Below are 23,928 nucleotides of genomic sequence, written 5' to 3'. Positions count from 1 at the left end.
CGCGGATACAAGCGGCCGAGATGGGTTTTCTCCGCAGGGTGGCTGGTGTCTCCCTTAGGGATAAGGTGAGAAGTTCGGTCATCAGGGAGGGACTCGGAGTTGAGCCGCTCCTCCTTCGCGTCGAAAGGAGCCAGTTGAGGTGGTTCGGGCACCTAGTTAGGATGCCACCTGGGCGCCTCCCTAGGGAGGTGTTCCAGGCACGTCCAGCTGGGAAGAGACCAAGGGGTAGACCTAGGACCAGGTGGAGGGATTATATCTCTTCGCTGGCCTGGGAGCGCCTTGGGATCCCCCAGTCAGAGCTGGTTGATGTCGCCAAGGAAAAGAAAGTTTGGGGCTCTCTGCTGGAACTGCTACCCCCGCGACCCGACCACGGATAAGCGGGAGAAGATGGATGGATGGATGGAGTATTTATGCTGTGGTGCATTCGGCCATTGTGGACAATGTTGCAAGTCAATGCACATGACTGCTTTAAGGAAATTAGAGCATGAGCAATTTGTCTGCGATATGAGCTCATTCCTATTGTATACAATACGACTAAAGGTAAATGTTAAATCTTGAATTTGTCCACTCTCAAATATCTATTAGAAGGATTATATTAGTTATTGTCAGTATGCAGTTGAAATTGTATTGACAAAAAAAAAAGACATTCCCAACTGGTTATTTCATAAGTTTAATAAGAAAATTCACTACGCCATATAAAATAAACAGATGTTTTTATACTGGTAGTACTGGTCATTTCATACCTATGATTAAAATGTGCATGTAAACCTGGTCATTCCTTTGCAAAACAAAATATTTTATTCAATTTGTTCAGTAAGATTATCATACATTTTTGCATTGACACAAGCTTCATTTTGGTATGGTGAGTCGTGTGTGTCCGTTTGACGAGGATCTTGATTGAATACGTCGAATGCTTCCATACTCAGAGACACTTGGTTGTTGATTTCAAGAAAATGTATGTTTGCCTGGAATAATCATGTGATGGGATAAGAGCAAAGGTTGCATTTAAAAAAAGGAAGACTGCTTTAAAAAAAGGATATGGAGACATTTCAAACTATACAAACAAGATCCAACAGGCCTATGTTCAGAGAAGAGGTCAGGCATGTGTTTGAGAAGCACTTTTTGGTTGAGCTTTGAGGCAATGTTTGAGATGGCCTTGCTGGTGATGAGCCCATATATGTGTGTGTGTGTGTGTGTGTAGTATGTGGGAAGCAACGGATGTGTATAAGAAGCAATGAACTGTATACGAGGAAATGTACTTGCAGCTGGTGTGTGTGTGTGTGTGTGTGTGTGTGTGTGTGTGTGTGTGTGTGTGTGTGTGTGTGTCAGTCAATGTGTGTAATTGTGCTCAGAAGGAGAAGTATTTGGTGAACCACTCCTGTTTCAGCCCCTCTGTCCCCCTCTGCTCCAGGTAAGGGCCTCTACAAAACACAGAAGAAAACATGTATTGATTTAAAAATAATCATGATTAATACATCATTATGTTTGAAGCATCATGCTTAATTTAAAACTCGGGGTATATGAACCTATTAAGCTGCACTCTATGATGCATTCATGATAAATCAGGCCAGTCAACTTGAAATCCAATAGAAGGAACAACTTACAAGACAATTTAAAACTAAGTTTCCAGATGTGTGAGAGTGTGTGTACATAATATACCAATTATGTTAATACACTTTTCAAGACAAAGTGATTTACAAGATAAATATGGCAGGCAATAAGAAACAACACTTTTCTCATGTTTGTGGATTTCGTAATTATGTGGCCATGTTTTTGGTGTCAGGTGACTGGTATCCCATCCTGAATAAGACAGTTTGCCGATATGTTGATATTTTATTGGAGTCATTAGTTCGCACCTCTCCCTTTATGGATTTGTAACATCACAGCAAAGATATTCAATTGAAATTACCTGATTGATTGGGCTTGTAGGTGTGCATGTGGCTCATGGCAGGAAGGCGACACGTAGCGGATGCCCGTCTGCGGCGAGGGGCAGACGGGGAGCGGGGCGGTGGGCGCCGGGGTGGGGGGGATGCAGGACGTCCGGGATCTGGTGGAGCGAGGGAGGGAGGGGGAGGAATGTTGGTTGAGGGAGAGGGAGGAGTGCTTGTGTGGAAGAGAGGAGGTGGAGTATTGGGTGGTGGGCTGGGGCTGGGAGGTGGACTGGTGGGGGAGGGTGGAGGAGGAGTGCTGATGGAAGGAGGAGGAGGAGGAGGAAGACGACGATGAGGAGGGGGGGACGAAGATGCTCCTATCGTATGAAGCGGCGCTGGGGATGCTGGTGACCCGAGGAGGAGACTCCACGTGCTTCCTCTGTTCGGGGAACAAATTCACACATAGTCGATGGTTCAGGTTGGTGTTAGAAAAATAAAAACGCAGTATGTTCAATATTTAAGTTTGGTCAGTTACACTTAAATAATATTAAAACAAATCTTAAATAAGAAGCTCATTTACAGGGTTGCACGATATGTACTAAGAAGAAACTGTATAACTATGTGCTTTACATTTTGCAATTTAACACTCACAAAAAAAAGTGTGATTTGTTCTCTTGACTGCTAAAAGACATAAAAGAAAAAGGGTACTCTTGTGAATTTGATTAAAATATAAAGCTGTTTATATTCTATAATCTATATGCTTCTTTTGTCAAATAAAAATAGATCAAAACTTAAATTTGACATTGTCTTGTTACCATGAATACTTAGTAGCATATAATACATTATATGTATTCACATCTGAAAGAGGTTTTCAACAAACACATTATTTGCATATTTTGTGGTTGGAAATAACTTTTTTTTAATTAAACAGACTTCTGACATGTACTGTATATGAAGTTACAAATATAATTTGTCTTTAGATGCAGTATGGCTGGTTCATCAAGTTCAAGATGTAGTGACTGCTGTGTATATGTAATTCATTTAAACTGACTTTTTATTGATAAGATGATCATCTCATTTAAAATGGAGAGAGAGCATTTTAGCCTCAGCTGCTCAGGTGGCAGTGAGGGATAGGCTGGAAAGTGTGAGTTTCAAGCGATACGCAGCCCAACATTTTATTTGATGAGTTTCAAACATTCACCCACTCTAGTCTGCAAGATGTTTGATCTTTCCTTATTTTATGGAGAACAGTGGCTGTGATCAGCTTGAACTCATATGAGTCTTAATATTATTTTAGGGAAGAAGTATCATATCTTTATAAAAGCTTCAATTAAAGAAACTCCTGCAGGGTAATTAACCATGTCCTAAACCAAAACCATTGTTAAAAACAAAACCTTAATCCTGCTTCTTTGAAAGGAAGGTGTGTATTTAGCCCCAATATGAGCATATCAATAGTCACCACAGAAGTAGGTCACACTTCAGGAGTGGTTTGTTTTGATCACTTTTTTTCTAAATCCAAACTGACCAAAGCATTTGTTTAGCTGTCAAAAAATAAATAAAGTATTTATTACCAACAATCTTTCAAGTGTGCACAGGGTGTGAGTTTAATAATAAATGCATTTTTAGTGGCGTGTTATTTAGAAGACATGCCTGAATTACACAATCTGCTTAGATTAACCACAACAGATGGTCTATGATCATTTAACCATAACAGACACTAATATGAACGAATGCAAGTGAATGCAAACTGAATACTACATTTATTTGCAGCCTCAGAAGCATCTTTTTCATTGAAGCTCATAAATACAGCCGGAGAAAATACACTTTAAGATTACTATTCAAAGTGAAATGGTTCAAGATTACATAATTCATTATTTATTTGAAGCAACCAAGCTTTCATTCTTTAAGAAAATGCTGTATTATTGCTGGCTAAATTATATGTTTGTTATGATTAGTGATTGAAAGTATGTCTCTGCGACAGACTGCTGATCTGTGGAGTGGGAAGTGTGTCAGAGAGGAACTTGGCTGTGGCCCAGTGAGCACTTCTGGCTGGAAGGAGGCTCTTTTTGATGATTATGTCCACGAGCAGAGCAGACCAACTCACCCTCATGGTTGGCGTGACGCTTCCGGGGCGGGACTTGCTGTCACGAAGCCTGAGGGTGCTGTTGTCCCCGGCAACAGGAGGGTGGAGCTGCAGCTGATGCCGCTCTTCCTGGAGGGAAGAAGGACGAAGAAGGGCTTTCATTGGCCTCATTCACAGTTGGTGCTGTTGTTGTTGTTGTTGTGGTATTAGAGCTGTGTCTGGAGGCTTTACTTGTGTGCTGCTCTGCCTCATGCCACACAGATGGTAGACACAGCACTCTGGCACTTGAAAATATGTTTCCTACGCATACATGACCGCTGATGATAAATTAAGGTACTGTTGCTATTTGATTTGAGTCAGTGGTTCAAATGCCCCAGTTTTACATAATCTCTTAGTCACCACTTTTTTTTTTAAATATTGCAATATGGCATATCGTCCTGGTTTGAAAGGCTGCCTTACAGTAGACTGTTCTGGATGATGCCACCTAGTCGTTGTGTCCAAATGACTGACATTTGTTTTTTAATTCATTGTGTAAATATTTTGTCACAACACTAAAATACTACTCTAATAGTTTCAGAGGTGAAAAGTCACTAAGTATATTTACTATACTCACAATTTTGTCGTACTTTACTTGAATATTTCTATTTTATTCTTTATAAAAATGTCACTCCTCTATATCTCTGAAATAAATAAATATGATACTCAACTACATTCATTTGACAGCATTGAAGTATTAGTATCTAATATTGACCACAATGCAAACTATATAGAGTTTTTACAAATGTTTTGTTAAACACAACTATGAGTTGATAAAAGCTCGGCAAAATAAAGATGATTCCCTCTAAGGAAAAACTCGAATTTTTTAATCTAATGATGTCATATAATATATCAGTCAGACGGACAAAATCAGTATTTTATATTAATCTTAAAATGCATTTCCTACAAATACTTATGCAATTTACCTTATGTAGGGTCCTTTTTGCAGAACTTTTACTTGTACATTTGTATTGTGTGTGTTCTCTCACCACTAGTCGTTTGATGAGCTGGTCTCTCTCGGTCAGTCTCTCCTGGAGCCTCCCGAGCTGCACGTCGTCGGTCCGAGGCTCCCTCCTCCTGCACCGTTCCTCCCGCTCGCGCAGTCTGCAGTTAAATCATATACACAAACACACACACTTTTCTCACATACCCGTCCTTCTTTTTAAACTTTGCGCACTCTATTGTATCTCCACATGTCCCTCCTCAACTCACTCGTTCTCCAAGGCCACTATGCGCGCCTGCAGGTGCGTCTGGGCGCTGCTGTATTCTGACGCCAGACTCTGCAGCTCCTTCTTGTGCTTCTTCCTGATCTCCTCCACCTCCTCTCTCCTCTTGTCCTCCTCCCGTTCCTTCTTCTTCTCCTCATCTGGCTCCTCTTCTTTTATATCCTCCTCTTTCCTCTCCTCCCAGTGTTTCTGAGATTCCTCCAATTTCTCCATCTCCACCCTCAGTTTCTCCACTTCCTCCTTCAAACGTTGTGCTTCTTCTTCCAGCTGGGCGTCTCTGTTTATCCGCAAATCTACGCATTCCTCTTCTTTTTTCTTTTCAGCTTCAGGATTCTCCTGAACTGATCTGATACGAGAAAGGGGATACAAGACAACAGATGAAAATAACAGAAATGGCTGAATTAATGCAATAAAACAATTGTGATAAAAAGTTATCCTGAAATGAGCTGGAACATCACCAATGATGTTGCTAATTTGACCCAAATGTAGTTTTCTATATCGTTTATGTGTACTTTCTACTTGCTTATCAATAGATCACTAAAAAAAGTAAATGTACAGAAAATAAAGCATTTGTACAATTCATTGTCATACACTGGATGGCATACCTGCAAACTAATTGTAAAGGTGTAAAAAACACATTTCTTCAGTGAAAAATGATCCTAAATGTTTAGTAAATAAATGAGCATCTAGTAAGCAGAGATAATATAAGAAGCCTGCCGACAATTCAACAAATCGTAGCCAATTTTTTTATCTTTAGAAGTATTAATAGTTGTATTTTGATACTAGATAATAGAGCCAGGCTAACTGTTTCGCCTGGTTTTCCATCTCATTAGTCGTAGTGATCTTCTCTTCTGTCAGCAAAAAGGATATAAGCGTATTTCCAAATATGTCATGTTTTTCCTATAAATTGTTGCTTGCAATTCAAACATTGATTAGGTAAATTAAATAGCAACTACTTTTTTGAATTGATTTACTATTTGTATGGAAAAAGCTTGGTTCCGGCAGCCATTTCTGTCTTAAATAACAGTGTAACTGCCATGTGCGACGCCATCTGTTGTTGTCTGTGTCATTGTTTGTTGTTTATATATTTTATGTAGACTGTGTACAGTTTGGACGGTTGATTGTATAAAACAATCTATTGTACGTCCCTGGTTTTATGGAAAATATGATTTTTCACTGCTCTCTTGACATTAAGAATATCATAAGGTGAACAGATCATTAAAATAGTTATAATTTTCATGAATGATGTTGAAACAACATCACCACTTCCTTTACCTCTCCTTTAATTGCTTCTTCAGAGCTGTGTTTTCTCTCTGCAGCTCCAGCATGGCACAGCGGCTCTCATCCAGCTGTCTCTCAAACACCTGATTCTGGTTCTGCTGCTTCAGATCCTACACACACACACACACACACACACACACACACACACACACACACACACACACACACACACACACACACACACACACACACACCACCACACACCACACACACACACACACACACACACACACCACACACACACACCACACACACACACACACACACACACACACAACACACACACACACACACACACACACACACACACACACACACACACACACACACACACACACACACACACACACACACACACACACACACACACACACACACACACACACACACACACACACACGGCTTGTCAAATACATGTATTCATTTTCGTGTGTATGTTTGTGTGTGTCTGTCTGTTACCTGTTGCAGAGCCATCATCTGTGTGTGTGCTTGTAGTTGTGCTTGTAGGTCTTCTATCTGCTGCATGTGTCTCTGGGTCATCTGTCTGCTCCACTCTGTGTGCTGCTGGGTCAACTCTGCCCGCTGCTTATCTGATATCACACACACACACACACACACACACACACACACACACACACACACACACACAACACACACACACACACACCACACACACACACACACACACACACACACACACACACACACACACACACACACACACACACACACACACACACACACACACACACAGAAAACAAAATACAGTTGGCCCACTGTAACAGGTTCACTTCTGCTGCTGTTGCCATGGTGAAGTGTATCCATGGCAATAGCAACTTCACTGTTGAATTCATAATCTCAATGTGTAAATCGCTCTGTGAGTGTGAGTGTCCATGTAGCTCTGTATGTGTATGTTTGTTAATGCTCATGCCTGTTTATGTGTACGTATGAGTATGTGTGTGTGTGTTTGTGTGTGTTATACCTAGCTCCAGGTGGTGCATTGTCTGCAGTCTGTTCCTCTCAGACAGCAGATCTTCTTTCGCCTGTCTCTCTAACGCCTGCAGAGCCTTGGCGTGACTGTGCCTCTCCTCTCCTGAAGTCTGGGTTTGGGGCTCCTGTAACACATTGTTTGTTACAGAAGCCCCTCGCTAACATTAAGAGAAACGCACACTCTGGTAGGAGAACATTACGGTGCCTCTTCACTGCAGCGCTTTCATCAGGGCTGTTTAATTATTCATCACAGAGAAATGATTTGAGTGTACCTGCAGCAGATCTCTCAGTTTCTTGTTTATCTCCTTGGTGTCTTGGACCTCTTTTCTAAGCCTGTCAATTTCAGGGTTGCCATGGCAATTTTCTCCCGGGCACTCCTTCTCTTGTTCCGCCTGTGTTGGCAAGAAAAATTGTGAGCAAAGGATTTTTAAGGCTCTTGTGTATGTGCAGTAATCCTGAATTGATGAATTTGGAATTAAATGCGAGAAGCTGCTTTTGTTTAAGAATTTGCAGACTCAAACAAGCTTTATTAAAATAAATAAATAACTCACTTCATTGTGCACACAAAATAGACTTATGGAACTAATTAAAAGAGTCCTCTAGCAATTTAGTATTTGCACTTCCATTAAGTTGGAGAACAGTTCAATTGTAAAGCGCTTTGAGCATCTGGAAAAGCGCTATAATAAATGTAAGGAATTATTAATTGATGCAACTCAAATATCCATACTTTTAGTCTGAAGCAGGGCTTAAAAACACCGGATCCCACATAATCAGGATAAAAGCAGGAAGAGTGGTAGACCCTTCCTCTCTGGTGAACTCCTATATCTTTAAAGCGTCACCTAGCAGACTTTCAGACACCATGGTGATATGGTCAGAGTTATTTTCTCAGAATTACAGAGGTCATTTTATACAACAGCTTTCACAGGAAGTATTTATCATTACTACTAAATCTAATATGTGGAGTTTGACACATTTGATTGGTCAGGCAATATAAGTATAACCCAAGATAAATACCAAGATAATTTTGAAGGCAACTAAAGGTGAAGAATCATCTCTGACCCTTAACATGTGGTATTTAAAATGATTGTCAGAAGAGTAATTGGCAAAAAATTGCCAAATAATTAGCTTGTTCCAGATTTATAATTATCTGTTGGTTTTGAATAGTTGCTTGGCCATAACAAGCATTTCAAAAACAGCATACTCGGCTCAGATAAATCCTAATAGGTATATTTCTTCGTCGGTCCACAACTAAGCAGCAAACTTGGCTTTATCAAAAAAACATTTAGTGGATCAAACTGGATAACTTTAGTTCATATGGTTTTAAGAACCTTTCAATGCCAGTCTGGAACAGTGGCAGACCTCAGGTTTACTGTCCACATCTTTATCTCTTCTTTCAGATACTAAAACGATTAACTAAACAGCAATCCAGTCTGCTTATCAAGCTATAATGAGATAATTTTAGGAGAGAGAAATCAGCATGTCGGAAGGTACTTTGAAGAGGGATCACAGATGGTGGTTTGAAGGTTTCCCACCTTTGACTTCAGCTCGCTCAGCTGATTCTGCTGCTCAGACATCTGGCTCTGCAGCTCCTGCTCTTTGTTCTGCCACCTCTGTTCACTCTCTGCCACGGCAGCATTCATCTCGATCCTGAACTCCGCTCTGAGACGATCCTCACACTCTGCCCTGCAGGCGTGCATCACAACCAGAAGTGAGTTAACCTACATGCAAATGTTCTACTTATTTCTTCTTGTTATTCTCACTGTTTGGGGCTTCTAACGATTACGTTTCAGGCTTCGTAAATGTGGTAGTAACCTAATTATTTCTCACTTTCCTTCATAGCTTTCATTTTATAAAACCTTGTTTTCTGTTTCATATTAAGCAATAAGTAATTCTGGAGTAGAAACATCTTATTCTCAGGTCTTGTGTGCCTTTGAATGGAAAAGACCCAAAAACAGGAAAGTCATGTTTCTATTTTTAAAGAATAGACAACAATTATGATGCCATACGTTTATAAGAGGGGAAACCTGCATGTTAAAGGTTATTTTAGATTAATTATACCACTTCAAATAAAAAGGATTTGCTGTTTACAGCCTGTTTATACAGTAATGAAACAGAAGATGTGTTGAATCATGATATGAGACAAGACAGGAATAATTGCCAAATTGTGAAAACCATTATAGCTAGAGTTTATATTGGATTGTGGTATTGATTTAATTTTCACTTATGTACTGACACTGTTGTTTTTATCAACATGAATCGTTTTTATCACTACGGCTTATTTCTAGTCATGTGTTTTACTGGTAAAACATATTACCTGTCGATAAAGCTCATTCTAATTAAAATGATCAAATGTAAGAGAGGAAAAGATGCAGCAGGCATTGGCACCCGAGCAATGGAGCAAGAAGTGCTAATGCATTACATTACATTTAGTTTACGCTCTAATCCAAAGCAAACACTTCAATACCATAGACATGCATACAGAAGCAATTTGGGGTCAACACTTCAACGTGTTAACTGCAGGGTAGGAGATTGAACCACTGACCCTTGAACCTGATACCCTAATGGTATACACTAATTTACCACCTGGGGGAAATGGTTATTTCTTCTAAATCAGTGATTGTCTTAGAAAAAAAACACATCATCATAATCCATGCATATAGATGATTATATTTAAGCAGCCTTTTCCAATGATCATTACTAAAACAAGCTAAACCTGTCGCTGATTGTTGACTTTAGCTTAACTGTGATCATGAAGTGAAAATATAACATAGAAAAAGATAGTTTCACATATTGAATGAACCCTGTTGGCACACTGACACTAGCTAAATGTTATATGAGCTTAAGGTACTGTGGTGTTGTGCGATTGCTGAACTCATTTGTAGTCAGTGTTTGCTAACTTTGCCAGCCAGCTCCCCTAACGTTAACTTGATGATCAGACAGGATTATTAAGCGGTGACAACAAGACGTTTGCAAAGTAGGTGGATGAAATAGTTGGCTGTTCTCATGCCTGGTTAATTTCAATATGAGGTATGTTAGTTTTCATGGCACCCACAATCTAACTAATATAGGCTAAACCAGGTGGCTGTGTCTTGATTAACTCCAAGTGGTTAAGTGGTGAAGACAGTTGTTTTGAATTACAATTTGTTTCTGGGGGATCAACACACCCCCTGCCAATTACATATCATTCTGAATTGTGCTTGCCCATTTTAAAACAGGACAGCCGGCTGCTGTTTGTTATGAGCCACGATAGAAATGATTTGCTTCTCAACTTTGATCTTCCCCAGTGCTCTTTAACAGGATGACAGGGGGGATTACAATCCAAGCCGAGGCTTTGTAATGTAAGCCTAAGCAGTTCTGGCAGGTTACTGTTTGTTCTGTTACCTGATCCGGTCCTCAGTCTGCCGCTGGCTCTGGTCAAGAAGACTCCTCTCCGTGTTCAGTCGGCTCTGCTCCAGGACTTTCTCCTCCAACCGGTGTTTGTCAGCTCTCAGGGAGGCCATCTCTCTCTGCTGCCTGTCCCGCTGCCTCTCTCCCTCCTCCTGCGTCCGTGCCAGACGACTCCGGGTCTGATGGAGCTCTTCCTCCTGACGAGAGCACTGCGGTCCACACGAGGCTACAGCTTCAGGGGCCCCATTTTCTTTCTTGTCTTGATGTTCGATCGCTGACTGCAGCCTACAGGTCTGAGAGCAGAGGAGCTTTAATTTCACATATTACCACACATATTTTTCACTGGTAGAAAGGCTCATTTTGTATAATTTAACCTCTGACCTCATTGGAGGCATCTTTCAGTTTTGTCCTCAGCTCCTCTCTGTCCCTCTCCAGCTCGTTGCGTAGCTCCTCAGCGTTCCTCCTCTGTTCATCCAAACGTGCACACACCTTCCAAGAAAATGTGTCATCACCATTATTACATTCACAACTTATCTCCTTTATAGCAATTTAACCCAACTATACTATCACCTTCTTATTACTAAGCCTAATTATTAAATTGTCATGATGAAGTTCACATTAACAAAAGGCTCACAGAGCAGGAAATTATGTGATAAAATCTCATTATATTTCTACATTTAAACGCTTTAAAAAGATTCATTAAGGTTGCTCTTTAAAACCAGTGGTGAAGGAGTTGTGATATCTACAATATAGTACATGAAAGAAAAAACGTTAAAGCTACACACATTGTTTTGATTTTTCAGATCTTTGCTTTTTGCTTGCTAATTAATTTAAGATGTTATTTCTTAAGCCCCTCTAAAATATAAATTATTCCCTTTGTTGTTGACCTCGTTATCGTTATACGCCTATAGCTAACATGGGGTCACTAAGGCGTAACCTAATTATTTCTGTGAACGCTTAACAGAGTTTCTAGGTTTCTTTTGTAATATGTTGCAACTGTGTCAGACGATGAAGAGAACAAATATTTCTTACAGCGATGTCCTTGTATAATAGTAAGTAATTAAACCCCAAATCATACTGAAACTGAAATAATGAAGCCGATAGGAGCTGGCAGCCACAGTTACACAGCAGGCTATTTTGACATTTTTTAAATCACTGCACAATAGGAAAAATCTCTACTTTTACTACTGGTTCCTCTTCCTGCTCTTTAAATGCTCCGACAAAAAAATTAAGTAAACCTCCCCCCATTATGAGTGAGGGACGCTGACCTCTTGGTTGGTCTTCCTCTCTGAGCTCAGAGCTTCTTGGACGCTGTGGAGTTCGGCCGCGTGCCTCCTCATCACCTCCTCTATCGCCTTCCGCACCTGCTCCTTCAACCGCTTCCTGTCCTCCTCAGCCTTCTCCACCAATCTCTTCTTCTCCTCCTCCAGCTTCTGCTGCACATTGGCCCTCTCCGCCTCCACCTGTTCAATGTTCTTGTCCAACTGTGAGCGTACGCGAACCCTCTCGACATCCAGTTCCTTCCTCTGCCGGTCCACCTCTTCGTCCTTCTCTCTCCTCAGACGTTCTTTGATCCCTTCCACCTCTTCCCTCTCCTCCTCCCTCTCTCTGAGCAGTCTGTTTCTGTCCTTCTCAAACTTATTCTTTTCTTGTTCCCTTTCCTTCTGTACGGTTTCTCTCTCTTTTTCTACCTCCTTCTGCAGTTTGTCCCTCTCGTCGTCTGCATGTTTTTGGATTCGACGCAGCTCCTCCGTCTGGGCCCTCACCATCTCAGAGCGCAGGCTGGACAGCGCCTCAGCATGCTGTCAACACACACAACATACGCTCAATGGCCACTTTATCAAGCAAAAATGTACAATCCTTTTCAATACAGCAGCTCTTCATTAAGGGTTTTCTATTATACCATGTTTAGACATATATTATAGGTCTCTGATATATAACAATTTATAAAAAACATACCTATGAAGTGTTTTGCTCAAAATACTAAACAGATCACCCATTCTAGCCATGCCTCATACCCCTCTATTTCAGCCCTGTTAGAGAAGTGCTGATTCTGGGTCAGTAGCTTTTCAAAAATTGAAAGAAATAAAATAAAAAGAGGAGGGGGAGCTAATGCCTGCTCAGAATTCTACCGAGATACTCAGCTAAAGGCTGCCGTGAGTAAACGGCATATCATGTTCCACACCACATCAAGGATTATTTCTGAAACATTATCTCAAATGCTTTTTCTCTTGCAGGTTTACCACAAGGTTATATCCTGATTTTTTACACATACTCTCTCCAGTATAGCTTAGCTCTGAGTGTTAGCGATGCTTGCTAATGTAAACAAAGACCATATTACTTCCAAAACACGTCGCTCATTGTTTCTGATAGCAACGTTTCTGATAGGGCCGTGGGCGTAAAACCAGCCCACATTTCCGATATTACGTCATATCTGCAGCAAATCTGGATCAGCTCCGTTGTACCCGTTTTTAGAGATGTGGGTACGGAGTAAAAGAGAGAGGGTTGTGTTTTCTGACACTTTGTGAGTTTCCTGACACACCGGGGACAAATATTTATGTATGAAGGACATAAGAAAGTGCATTTTGCATGATAGGAGACCTTTGAGTGTGTTGGTGCTTTTCTTTACCTGGCGTATCTGCCGGGCGTGGTCGTTGTTCCTGCCACTGCTCTGCAGCTCCAGCTCTCTGTTCCTGCTCTGCATTCGGCTCAACTGGCTTCTCAGCTCCTCCACTTCAGTACACACACACACCTCACAGCCCCCGCGGTTCAGCAGCTCCTCTGATACACACACACACAGAACGCACACCAAATAAACACCAACAAACACCCATAGTGAACACAGGCACGTATTGATCGATTATGCATAATAGAAGCAGAATGGACCTACAGCAGACCCATACTGAATGAGGAAGCGCCTAAAACAAAAAATCGTTCTTGTGCAATAAATACAATTCAGGGTGTTCTTGCTGACTATAGGTACGATGACACTTTGATGAAACTGTTTGCCTTTATGGAGGATGAATAATGTGCATTTGTTGCATTTTCTGTATATATTATAATGGCGTGAGGCGAAAACTTAATTAGCGCTGAGTCAGAATGAATCATGGAAATGCACTGAGCTCAGCTGATTTTCGCCGATGTGAGCTTTCTTAAGCAGACAGGTGAGAGGACAGGTGAGAGGGCTGGCACAGACTACCTGCTCTGCTCTGCAGCTCGTCCTCCTGCAGCAGCAGCCTCTCCTTGGCGACCCCAAGCTCCTCCTCCGCCCGCTTAGCCACGCCCTCGGCCTCGGACACTCGCCTCCGATCCAGCTCCAGTTCCTCCTCCAGGTCCTGGAGGGAGGCCCGGGAGGAAGTACGGCACAAGGGCAAGTAAGGAGGGCGATGCAGAGGAGTGTGGGTTTAACAAAGAGCAAAGGGGAACAGAAAGGAAAAAAGACAGATGAGGGAGAGAGAGAAGCCCACAGAAACGTTGACACAGATTAGGAGAAAGAATAGAAAAGAAGGCAAGTTAGAGAGAAGGGGAGGGCAGTAGGAAAAAAAAAAATGGGGGATGAAATGTGGTGAGTCAGGGAGCTATCTCTCCCCGCTATGAGCCTTTAATGGTCTGCTGTGCGGGCTTATGTCAGCTCTATGCCAGCTCTCGTAGGGCTTCTTAATGCTCATCCGTGAGGTGGTAATGGTGGTGGTGCAGCGAATCTATCCTGCTCAAACTACTCATTAGCAGAGAGTTGGCAGTGGGAATAGCACTCAGAGAGGGCAGCCAGTGGTTAGACAAGCAAATCGCCCCCCCCCCCCCTCTCTCTCTTTGCCTCCACCTCGCTCCCTTTCCCATCAACACAATCATTAGCCGGGTGCATCAGAGACAGGAAGCTGCAACATTTCAATTTCCTTTTACCTCCATTTTCACAGCATTCTAGTTTTAGTATGATTGAGAGGATTATGGGTGTGTGTCTGTGTGTACCTGTATACGCTCTTGCAGCTTGACTGTGTTTCTCTTGCTCTCTGCCAACCTCTCCAGGTGACTCTCCACCTCGGCCTCCGCCCTCTTCACTCTCTCTCGCAGGGCGCTGTGCATCCCCTTCTTCTCCTCTTCTTCCCTCTTTTCCCACCTTTGCCGCTCCTCCCTCCATTCTGTCTCCATCTTCTTCCTCGTTTCCTCTTGCTCCTCATTTAGATCGTTCAACTTTTGCTCCCATTGCTCCCTCTCTTCTTTCACTGCTCTCCTCTTCTCCTCGTCCGCTCGAACACTCTGATCCCTCAGCACTTTCACCTCCGCTAAGAGTGCTTTCATTCTTTCCGAATCCTCCCGCTTCTCCGTTTGTCTTTCTTTCTTATTGTCCTCGTCTTTCCTCTGCCTCTGCTCCTCTTCCCGCTGTCTCTCCTCATCAGCTGCTTTCTGTAGCACCTCACATTTGGCACCCATCTCTTGGATCTGCTCCATGGTTTTCTCGAGTTCTTTGCCCAAACGCAGGCTCTCCTCCTGAGCATCACGGATGTGGGCCTTGGCCTCCTGGAGCTCTTCCTCTGCAGCCTGGAGCCTCTCCTCAAACTTTTTTCTCAACTCTGCCTCAGTTTCACGTCCCCTCTCCTCCGCCTGGATCCGAAAGCACTCAAAGTCTGCCTGTACCTGGAGGCGGAGTGGAAAATGTGTTACACACTGCACTAACATTCAAAGTCACTGCTCTAAGAGTGTGCATCCTTAGTAGTTGATTGGACAGCCTTCCTTTAGAACTGCTAGAATTAGTCAGTGCATTTGTTCAAATAAACAGTTTTTTTACTCACAACAACACTATGGAAATCTGTCAAACTCTTTCCTGTTAAGCCCCAAAGCCCCCCTCGGCGGGTCTCTTTTTTTTTTTTTTCACGACACTGTGTCTCAGGGCATCTTAATATTTAAGAACCTATTAATGTGTTATACCAGATTAACGGGAATAATCTCAGCTAACTGACGATACAAACCATTTTTACCAAAACAAAACACAAGTCTCATAAGAAACATTTAAATGACCCGAGCGAAAAATGCTAACGCACTTTGGCACAGAAATCAAGATAAAGATACCCTTATTACTTATCGTAGCTGCACATACAAGATATCCGATTAAAGCTGAGGTTCCACAGATTATATAGGTATAGTATCATCACTGAGCGATCTGAACTTGCGACAAGGGAAGCAAACACAGACATCACAACACGTACCTTTACGGAGCTTTTACGGGAGATCGTCTCACCGTAGCTGTCAATCTGATCAAAAGACGTGTTCAATGGCATTAAAACGAGAACAAACGCGGCTGAATCGGTTAATCCATAGGTTGATAATGTTTCTATCGATTTGAAAAAAGTATTTATAATCCATAATTCCATTTTTATGTAAAAATCAGAGAGTAAAAGTTAGCTGCTAATGGTAGCCACCAGAGTTATCGCAGCTTCCGGTTTTGGCTATGCGTCACTCTCACACATTACCAAATAAGGAGTATGTGGGAGTTCCCCTCAATTCCATTGGCTCTGACGGTTAGAGAGAGATGTCAATCATCAAAATCGACCGAGGGGGGCCAGAGATATGGAAAATCCACCCAAATGACCCCAGAAGTAGTTTTGTTTTGCTAAATCTCTCTAAAAAGGTCAAATTTCACTTGTTTTGCATCAATCTTGATACAGGGTACTTAGATGTTGTAGTTTGGATTCCTAAAGCTTTTAGTCTACCATCCCATCATTCAAGGGTGGTTTTCACTATAAGTAATTTTTTTGACGGACACAATAATTTACATTTTTTTACTGTATTCAATCAGAATTTACTTTAAAATAAAAACATCTATATTGATTCTGACACTTCTACATCCAACTCACTGTAACCTGGCTTTGAGAAAAAATATTATTAATTTAACCCTTTTAGAAGGGAAGATATGGTCATTTGTTCTGGGAATGTCATTTTCGAGACTGAGACCTGAAAAACAGGCTCGGGGCTTAACAGGATGACACCACAAATGCTGACAACATCTTGCAGTTCAAATATTTTTGTTGGTGGTACATTTACAATGCAAAAAAAGGTATACCATTTAATCTCAATGAGATCTGCAGGAACTGCACAAACCACTGAAATGAACAGTGGAAATAGGAAACAACTTTTTTTAAAAGGGCAAGATTGAAGCCACCAAGGTTTATCAGCTACACTGTTGACCTACTCAGTGAGTGGCAACACATTATTCCCTGCTTGCACTGTAGATTAGATCAAAACCTTTATTCAGCTTCTCACCTAACTAGCATTCGTTAGTTATAATATGCAGTGAAGACTCCAGAAAAATATAAGATTGCTAAGGAGGAGGTATTTATTTTGCAGGTCTGTTATCTCTTCATAACTTTGCAGGTAAACTATTCGTAGAAGGTAATTATCAGGAAAGCTTTACGAAAAGATATGACCGAAGTCTAATACTTTCTCTGGAGGATTGTGGTAGTATGCTAATACCATGGTCACTAACTTCAGAAAAACACTGTATATAAATATGATGGCTGCCTGCAGTTTTACGATGTTATATTATATATTCAAAGAGACAGACTGGTGAAGTATGAATTTCACAGATCTTATACTTTCCAATACTTTCTGGGGACACAGCATAAGACTTCAACGCGGTGTTATGTTTATTGCATTGTTATAGTTGTTGCATTAGTTGTACTATGGCCTGCTCCACCTATAATAATGTATTCCTTCTACTACCAATGTATTCATCTTCTTCTAGCCCATAACCCAGGCTGCACTGCACCAGGATTGTGATTGGTCACCAAATTTTAAAAAACAGAGCCCAAAGAGTGCAGTCATTCAAATATTTTCCATACAGGGATGTATTTCCCAGCAGTTTTCTACAATCAAACCGTGGCTTCACTCTTCAAAATGTATTTTAAATGGTAGGTATTCATTTTTTATCTTTTTAATTGTTTAGATGGATTCTGTTTCCAAAGAGCTCATAAGAAACTCATGTGGGTATTTATGATTCATGTTAATGTTTTATTGTGGTGCGAGGCACACACACACACACACACACACACACACACACACACACACACACACACACACACACACACACACACACACACACACACACACACACACACACACACACACACACACACACACACACACACACACACACACACACACACACACACACACACACACACACACACACACACACACACACACACACACACACACACACACACACACACACACACACACACACACACACACACACACACACCTGGGCTCCTGCTCTCTGCTGCTCATGCAGGGAGTCCTGCAGCTCGAGGAGGCGTGTCCTCAGCAGCGACCCCTCCCCTTCGTGACATGTCTCCACCAGGATGCGGTGCAGCTCCTCGTGGTGGGCGTGGCTCAAGGTCAGCAAGGCCGCCTCCTGCTCCTCATTCTTCATGTTCAGAGAATAAATCACCTGGAGAGCATCAAGAACACACAAGGAAATATGACACAGTTGTGCAAAATTCTAACCAAATATATATTTTGAACTCATCTTTGAGGGATATGTCAGTCTTTTTCTTTGAGGAACAGGTCGGCACCACTTCCCTTGACTCACGTGAATGTTCGTGTCTCATACTGTTGTGCCTCCTACATGCCCCAGGAATTGCACATCAAAGATGACCATGTTTATTAAATGCTCTTTTGTATTTTTGGTTAATGAGGAAGTATTTTTAGGCCATTCAGGCTTTCTGCATTAATATTTTCTTCTTTGTTTTTAACAGTAGCTGAAAAATGTTCTGGTGTTCTGTCCTTCAGGTCAAGAGCTTGAGGAAGAAGGGCTTTCTTGAAGCGTTGTCTCTATTTTTGGAACTAACTGCAGAATAATTTAAAGCTGAAACCGCCAGTCATTGTTGAGTTTAAGCTGACACTGAAAGATTTAAGATGTTTCCTCTTTGATAAGAAAAGATAAAAATGAGCCTCCTCATTTGATTTGTAAGCACACATTGAGTATAAAATACTTCTGTTTATGGGCTATATTTCAGATTCTATTCAAGGTTTCACATTCCTTTACCTTTTACATCACTAACAGGATATAAATGTACAGTATGTCATTGTTTGTTGATGTATTTTAATGTTACTTTCTTAACTAAATGTTCTTTGCAAAACAATCCTCAGTATAATTCGACCTTGTTACAGTTTACATCCTCGTGGATTCAGATGATGGGTTGGGTTGTTTCCTCTTTATTCATCTAACCCGCAAACAGCTGGAAAACTGACACCAGCACTTCTCCACAAACAGACATTATGGAGCCAATATTTAGAGCTGGCAGCTTTCTGATAACCAATAGTACACTGACACAGATGACATGGAAACACACTCATCCTCAAACACAAATAGGACATAGTGTTCATAGTGTTCATCTACTGTAACCAAAGTCCGGTGAGTTAATATAGTCCAGGCACTGAGGCTTCCTGCGGTGATTCTCCTGCCGGTCGCATATGACATCTCTCCCCCTCCTCTCAATATAGTCTGTGACTAACACCTGAAATATGGCCCGTTTCTCCCTACTATTCACTTTACCCTCTACGACATGTCTACAGTGTCATCGTATGCGTCTACTGACCCTGATGGCTCACTTACCCACCCTCAGAGGTATGTGTGTGTTTGTGTGTGCATGTTTATGGGTGTAGGAAGGGGACACATAGGCTCATATTTTACCCAGACGCCTCTCTGTCTGCAGCACACAGCTGGCACAGCACTGCCGGAAATTCCTTCTCTGTGTGTGTGTGTGTGTGTTTATGGGTGTGTGTCCTCCTCTCTCTTACACAGACCCACACACACACGTACACTAACATGGTCTCAACATTGTCAATCTACATTAATCTATGGTGTATTATGTATAATTCAACGACAGCTATCGTTGATGGATTTGACATCTTCCAAGATTCTAATCACAAACCCCCCTCTCTCTGTCATGTCAGTATAACACTCGTACAGTATGTCACACCAGATACTCAATAACGTCACTGTGCCTGCATTTTTGCTCGTGAACCAAGGGTCATGACTCAAAAGACTGAAGGGGACACGAATAGAGGACAGACTCTGAGGGCAGTGTGTGTGTGTGAGAGAGCTGTTCTTGTATGTTCTCTTATGCCAGTTTGAGTGTGAGAGCAAGGAAAATAAGAAGAACATTTAGCAGGAGAGATAAAGATAGAGGACAATTTAGCAACCATCCCCATCAACAACCTTACACCCTTATGCGATTAATTAAAATTGAGTCACAAAATACTTTGTAACTTGTAAATTGAAGGCTGATATAGAACAACTCTGCATTATAGCTGCCAATTTCCAAATGTAATTTGAATTTTAAAATGTAAATGCAATGTTAATATCGATACATATTTGTGGATGCATACTTTAAGTCTAAATTCAAATGGAATAATCGATTTCCATTTTTATTTCCATTCTGACCTAAATGATTTGACATTTTATTTTCAAATGACGCATGCTTTACGGTTGAGAATATTCCAATGTGCCCAATTGCCATTACAGTGTAGTGCTGTTAGGCTGTTTCCCTGACACAAATATATGGCAAATGCTAATGCACGAGCATTAGGCCGAAGCAAGGGATCATCAGTTGGCATCTTTGTTTTAGACATGAGACATTGCCTTGCCATGTTCAGTGTAAAAGGTGTCACACTTGGATTGAGCTTTTGGAGTAAATTCTCAAGACACTTGGCATGGCGGCTCACTCAGTATGGACACTTGCTACTGTAAATCCTGTCTCGAGATCCCCATATTGATCCTGCCAATCGATAATGTTATTCATGTATCTTCACAAGCTGGTGCCCGTGCTTATTGACAACAACTACATAGTCAGCAAAGCATGAAATTCATATTCGGTTCTACATTGTAAAGGAGACCTTTGATGAGGCTTTTTGAAACTGGAGTGAGATGAGGAGTGAATGGTTGGTGCACAGAGGAGTGCTTAGGCAAAGAGACAAGCAAGCATGCACACTTACATCAGTCCTTCACACACACTCACCCATACCTCCACACATATCAAAGAGGGAACCGGCTGTGCTGGATTACAAAGCAGGGAACATTGTGACAGTGTAAGCTAGATAAGTACAGGAAATCACATAGACAGAATTAGAGCTGCCAATCAAAAGTGCTGTCGTATATGCACACAAACACACACTTTAGTATGCTACCGTTGATCTCTGTGACTCGCATAAAGAGACTACTCTCTTCTGTGTATTCATGTGAGCGTGTGCATGTCTGTTCACACACAAGCTTATGTGAACATTCACAACAGCTGGCCTGACATGGTCAGCGCGGCTTTCTTCCCATTGGCTTGTTCCGCCGCGTAAACACACTCCGACGTGCTGCTGGTTTATCTTTAGCAGTACCCATTCAACCAGGGTAGACCCACTCTCAGTCGGGGGGGGGGGAAGGGAGATGTGCAAGTTGAGCATAACTGTGGATGGGTGAGTGGAGGAGTTAGGGACAGCCAGACGTGAGGAGGTATGTAAAGTGCAAGTGCATGAGTGTGTGTGTGTGAGCAGGGGTTAATAAATATATTAAGGTTACCACAGCACTGACCCATTTCCCGCTTCCTCTCCACTCCACACCCCGCCCCCAAAACACTCAAATAAACTTTGTCTCACATGCCCAGCATCCCAAAGCTCTGACAAAATGCTTACACCAAATATCCGATATGATGATTCTTATATTTCATTAGCACTGGGTCTTGGATTTGTTTTTACTGCGGTCATCAGAGAGCTAAAGCGGGCTGGCTGGGCTTGCATAGAGTTTCCAGAGAGAGACATCAGTCCAGGCTTCTTTTTGCGATGGAAGGAGCAGAGGGCAGGAGAGGTAGAAGGACGAGGCTGGCAAATCCCCCTAACAAGCAAAGACACTAGTGCTGACCCCTCATCTGGGTCATCTTTGTTTGTGTGCATCTGAGAAGAAGCTTTATGAACAACACATGCAAGCTCAAATGCAGTACAGCTGAAATAATAAATAAAATAAATCGACTATTAGATACACAGAATAATTATCAATTCGATTAGGTAATTTTCCATGCAAAAATTGTCTCTCAAATATGAGAGCTCTTCTCAGCTTCATATTATGTTAGGCTTACATGTTTAGGTTTTGGACTAACAAGACATCTTAAGACATCACCTTGAAATTGGAGAAACTTTGAAGGACATTTTTCACTCTATTCTGACACAGTTTCAGAAAAGATTATTTGTTAATGAAGAGATTAGACGAAAATAATTATTGACTAATTTAAAAACTGATTGGCAGATTAAACTATATTGTTTTTATAGTTGTTAGTAATTGCCTTGATCTGCAGCTTTTATTGAATTAAACATAGGTACTCCTGAAGACACACACACACCTATTGGCTGCAGAGGTGAACCCATAGGACAGGATGCGAACTGCACAGTCATCAGTAATTGTCATAGCTCAACAAGCGATGGGTCATGCCCTGCTTCTGTAAGCGTTATTGTTCACCAGAGAGAGGGAGAATCCCCATATAGCTATGCTTACTGTATGAAAAGAGCAGATACTGCTCCTGCTGCTGCAGCTGTCAAGCATCCCTGCCTGCACACTCACACTGTATGTGGAGGGTAAACAGCAGATGTTCATGCCTAAAAAGACATGATTATAATAACGATAAAAGATGTTTGGATAACCCAGTGAATGCATTTTTGTTACAAAGAATGTGGTGGTTACAGCGTCTTTAATGTGGATGTGTTGCTGCTCTTATCCCTGTTCATTGATACCTTGTTATCTGTGTGTCAAACAAAGACACATCCTTTTGGGCTGTGGCATTTATGCAATCTTTGAAATGTGCAATTCTCACATAACAATTATTATTCAACCATCTGACATGAATTATAAATCAATGCATGGTGAAGATAATCCATAAATCAACTGATAATTAGTCTACACCAGTAGGTTACTAATTGCCTCGCTGCAAGGTTTAGTTCTCCAAGAGCTGAAAACCTGCAGCCAACATCTTGAGCTCTGACGGATCGCTCATGTCTGATTACTGTGTCAGTCACGAAGACGAATTAACCCTGATCCAAGTTTCAAATCATTATCCCAAGAGATGTTGATGATTTGTAACACAGTGCACATCTAGCCTAATGGTGTTGAGGCAATGTATATGCTGCAATATTTACTTACATGTATATTACTAATGCCTATAGCCTTATTCCCCTGTAACTATTATTATTTGTATTATTAACATTATTAATTATAGTATTTTTTTTTCTTTGTAATCCATATGAAAACAAATTATCTTTCCATAACCATGTAGGGTGATTTATGTAGTTGTCCCAGTAGTATGTCATTTATCCCAGGATCAATAAAGGTCGCCTTCTCGATTGGCTGTGCAGCTTTACTATGTTTCTAGGCATGGGCAGATACTAGTGAGGCAGATCTCAGATCAGCATCAGCCTGACTCTCCCGGTGCCACCGGAGGCTCTTACCTTGGTGAGCTGAGCGATCTTCTTGCACATCTTGCTGTGCATCTGGTAGTCGTACAGCTCCTGCTCGATGTTCGGGAACTCTGCCGCAGTCCCGTTAACGGAAGAGCCTGGCCCGAGGGGCTGAGCAGCCTTACCGGCGCCTGAAGCCATAATGAACCCCCCCACCCCCCCCCAGGGAACTTCCACACCGGAGGATAGTCAGAAACCTTCCTGCTCCCTCCTCTCAGATGAAAATTCCCACCAAAACCGTGTCAACTTTTTACTTGTGCATCTCATTCCTCTGTCGGTAGACCCCCTCCCGTGAACAGCAGCTCGCCGGAAAACATTTGGTTGTAGATCGGCGGGGCTCTCGGTTGTTGCCCCCCTCCTCTCTCGGTGCGCCCGGTGCTCGCGGAGGTCACACGCTGGAAGTCCATCGGGGACGCGCTCGCGCCGACCGACTCTTCCGTGCTGTCAACAGACACGTTTTATTCTTAGAGGGAGAATAAAAAGGCATATAGTCCAACCACCTGTCTCGCGGCAGGGGCGGAGAGGGGCGTGTGTTTCCTACGGAACATTACCGGAGACAGCTCGAGAG

General features: G+C 41.9%; 1 protein-coding gene across 2 annotated transcripts; it reads right to left on the bottom strand.

Annotated features, from left to right (window-relative positions):
- Positions 1 to 654: 654 nt before the first annotated feature.
- Positions 655 to 23,928, bottom strand: fam184b (family with sequence similarity 184 member B). Of its 2 annotated transcripts, none has more exons than XM_034211556.1 (18): positions 23,352 to 23,928; positions 18,130 to 18,318; positions 14,841 to 15,506; positions 14,074 to 14,209; positions 13,504 to 13,655; positions 12,143 to 12,676; positions 11,256 to 11,363; positions 10,869 to 11,167; positions 9,020 to 9,170; positions 7,760 to 7,879; positions 7,480 to 7,612; positions 6,957 to 7,087; positions 6,492 to 6,607; positions 5,203 to 5,562; positions 4,980 to 5,106; positions 3,976 to 4,083; positions 1,910 to 2,310; positions 655 to 1,421 (listed from the first exon to the last, which is right to left on the bottom strand). In XM_034211556.1, exons 1-18 carry the CDS (start codon positions 23,499 to 23,501, stop codon positions 1,349 to 1,351), a joined length of 3,954 nt encoding a protein of 1,317 aa, XP_034067447.1. In that variant the 5' UTR covers positions 23,502 to 23,928; the 3' UTR covers positions 655 to 1,348. The 2 variants fall into 2 exon arrangements, with proteins under 2 accessions (XP_034067447.1, XP_034067448.1); XM_034211557.1 differs by having other exon boundaries at positions 4,980 to 5,094.

This window comes from Gymnodraco acuticeps, unplaced genomic scaffold, assembly GCF_902827175.1.
Source record: "Gymnodraco acuticeps unplaced genomic scaffold, fGymAcu1.1, whole genome shotgun sequence".
NCBI classification, from domain to species: Eukaryota; Metazoa; Chordata; class Actinopteri; order Perciformes; family Bathydraconidae; genus Gymnodraco; species Gymnodraco acuticeps.
This window is presented reverse-complemented; position numbering and strand designations above follow the sequence as displayed.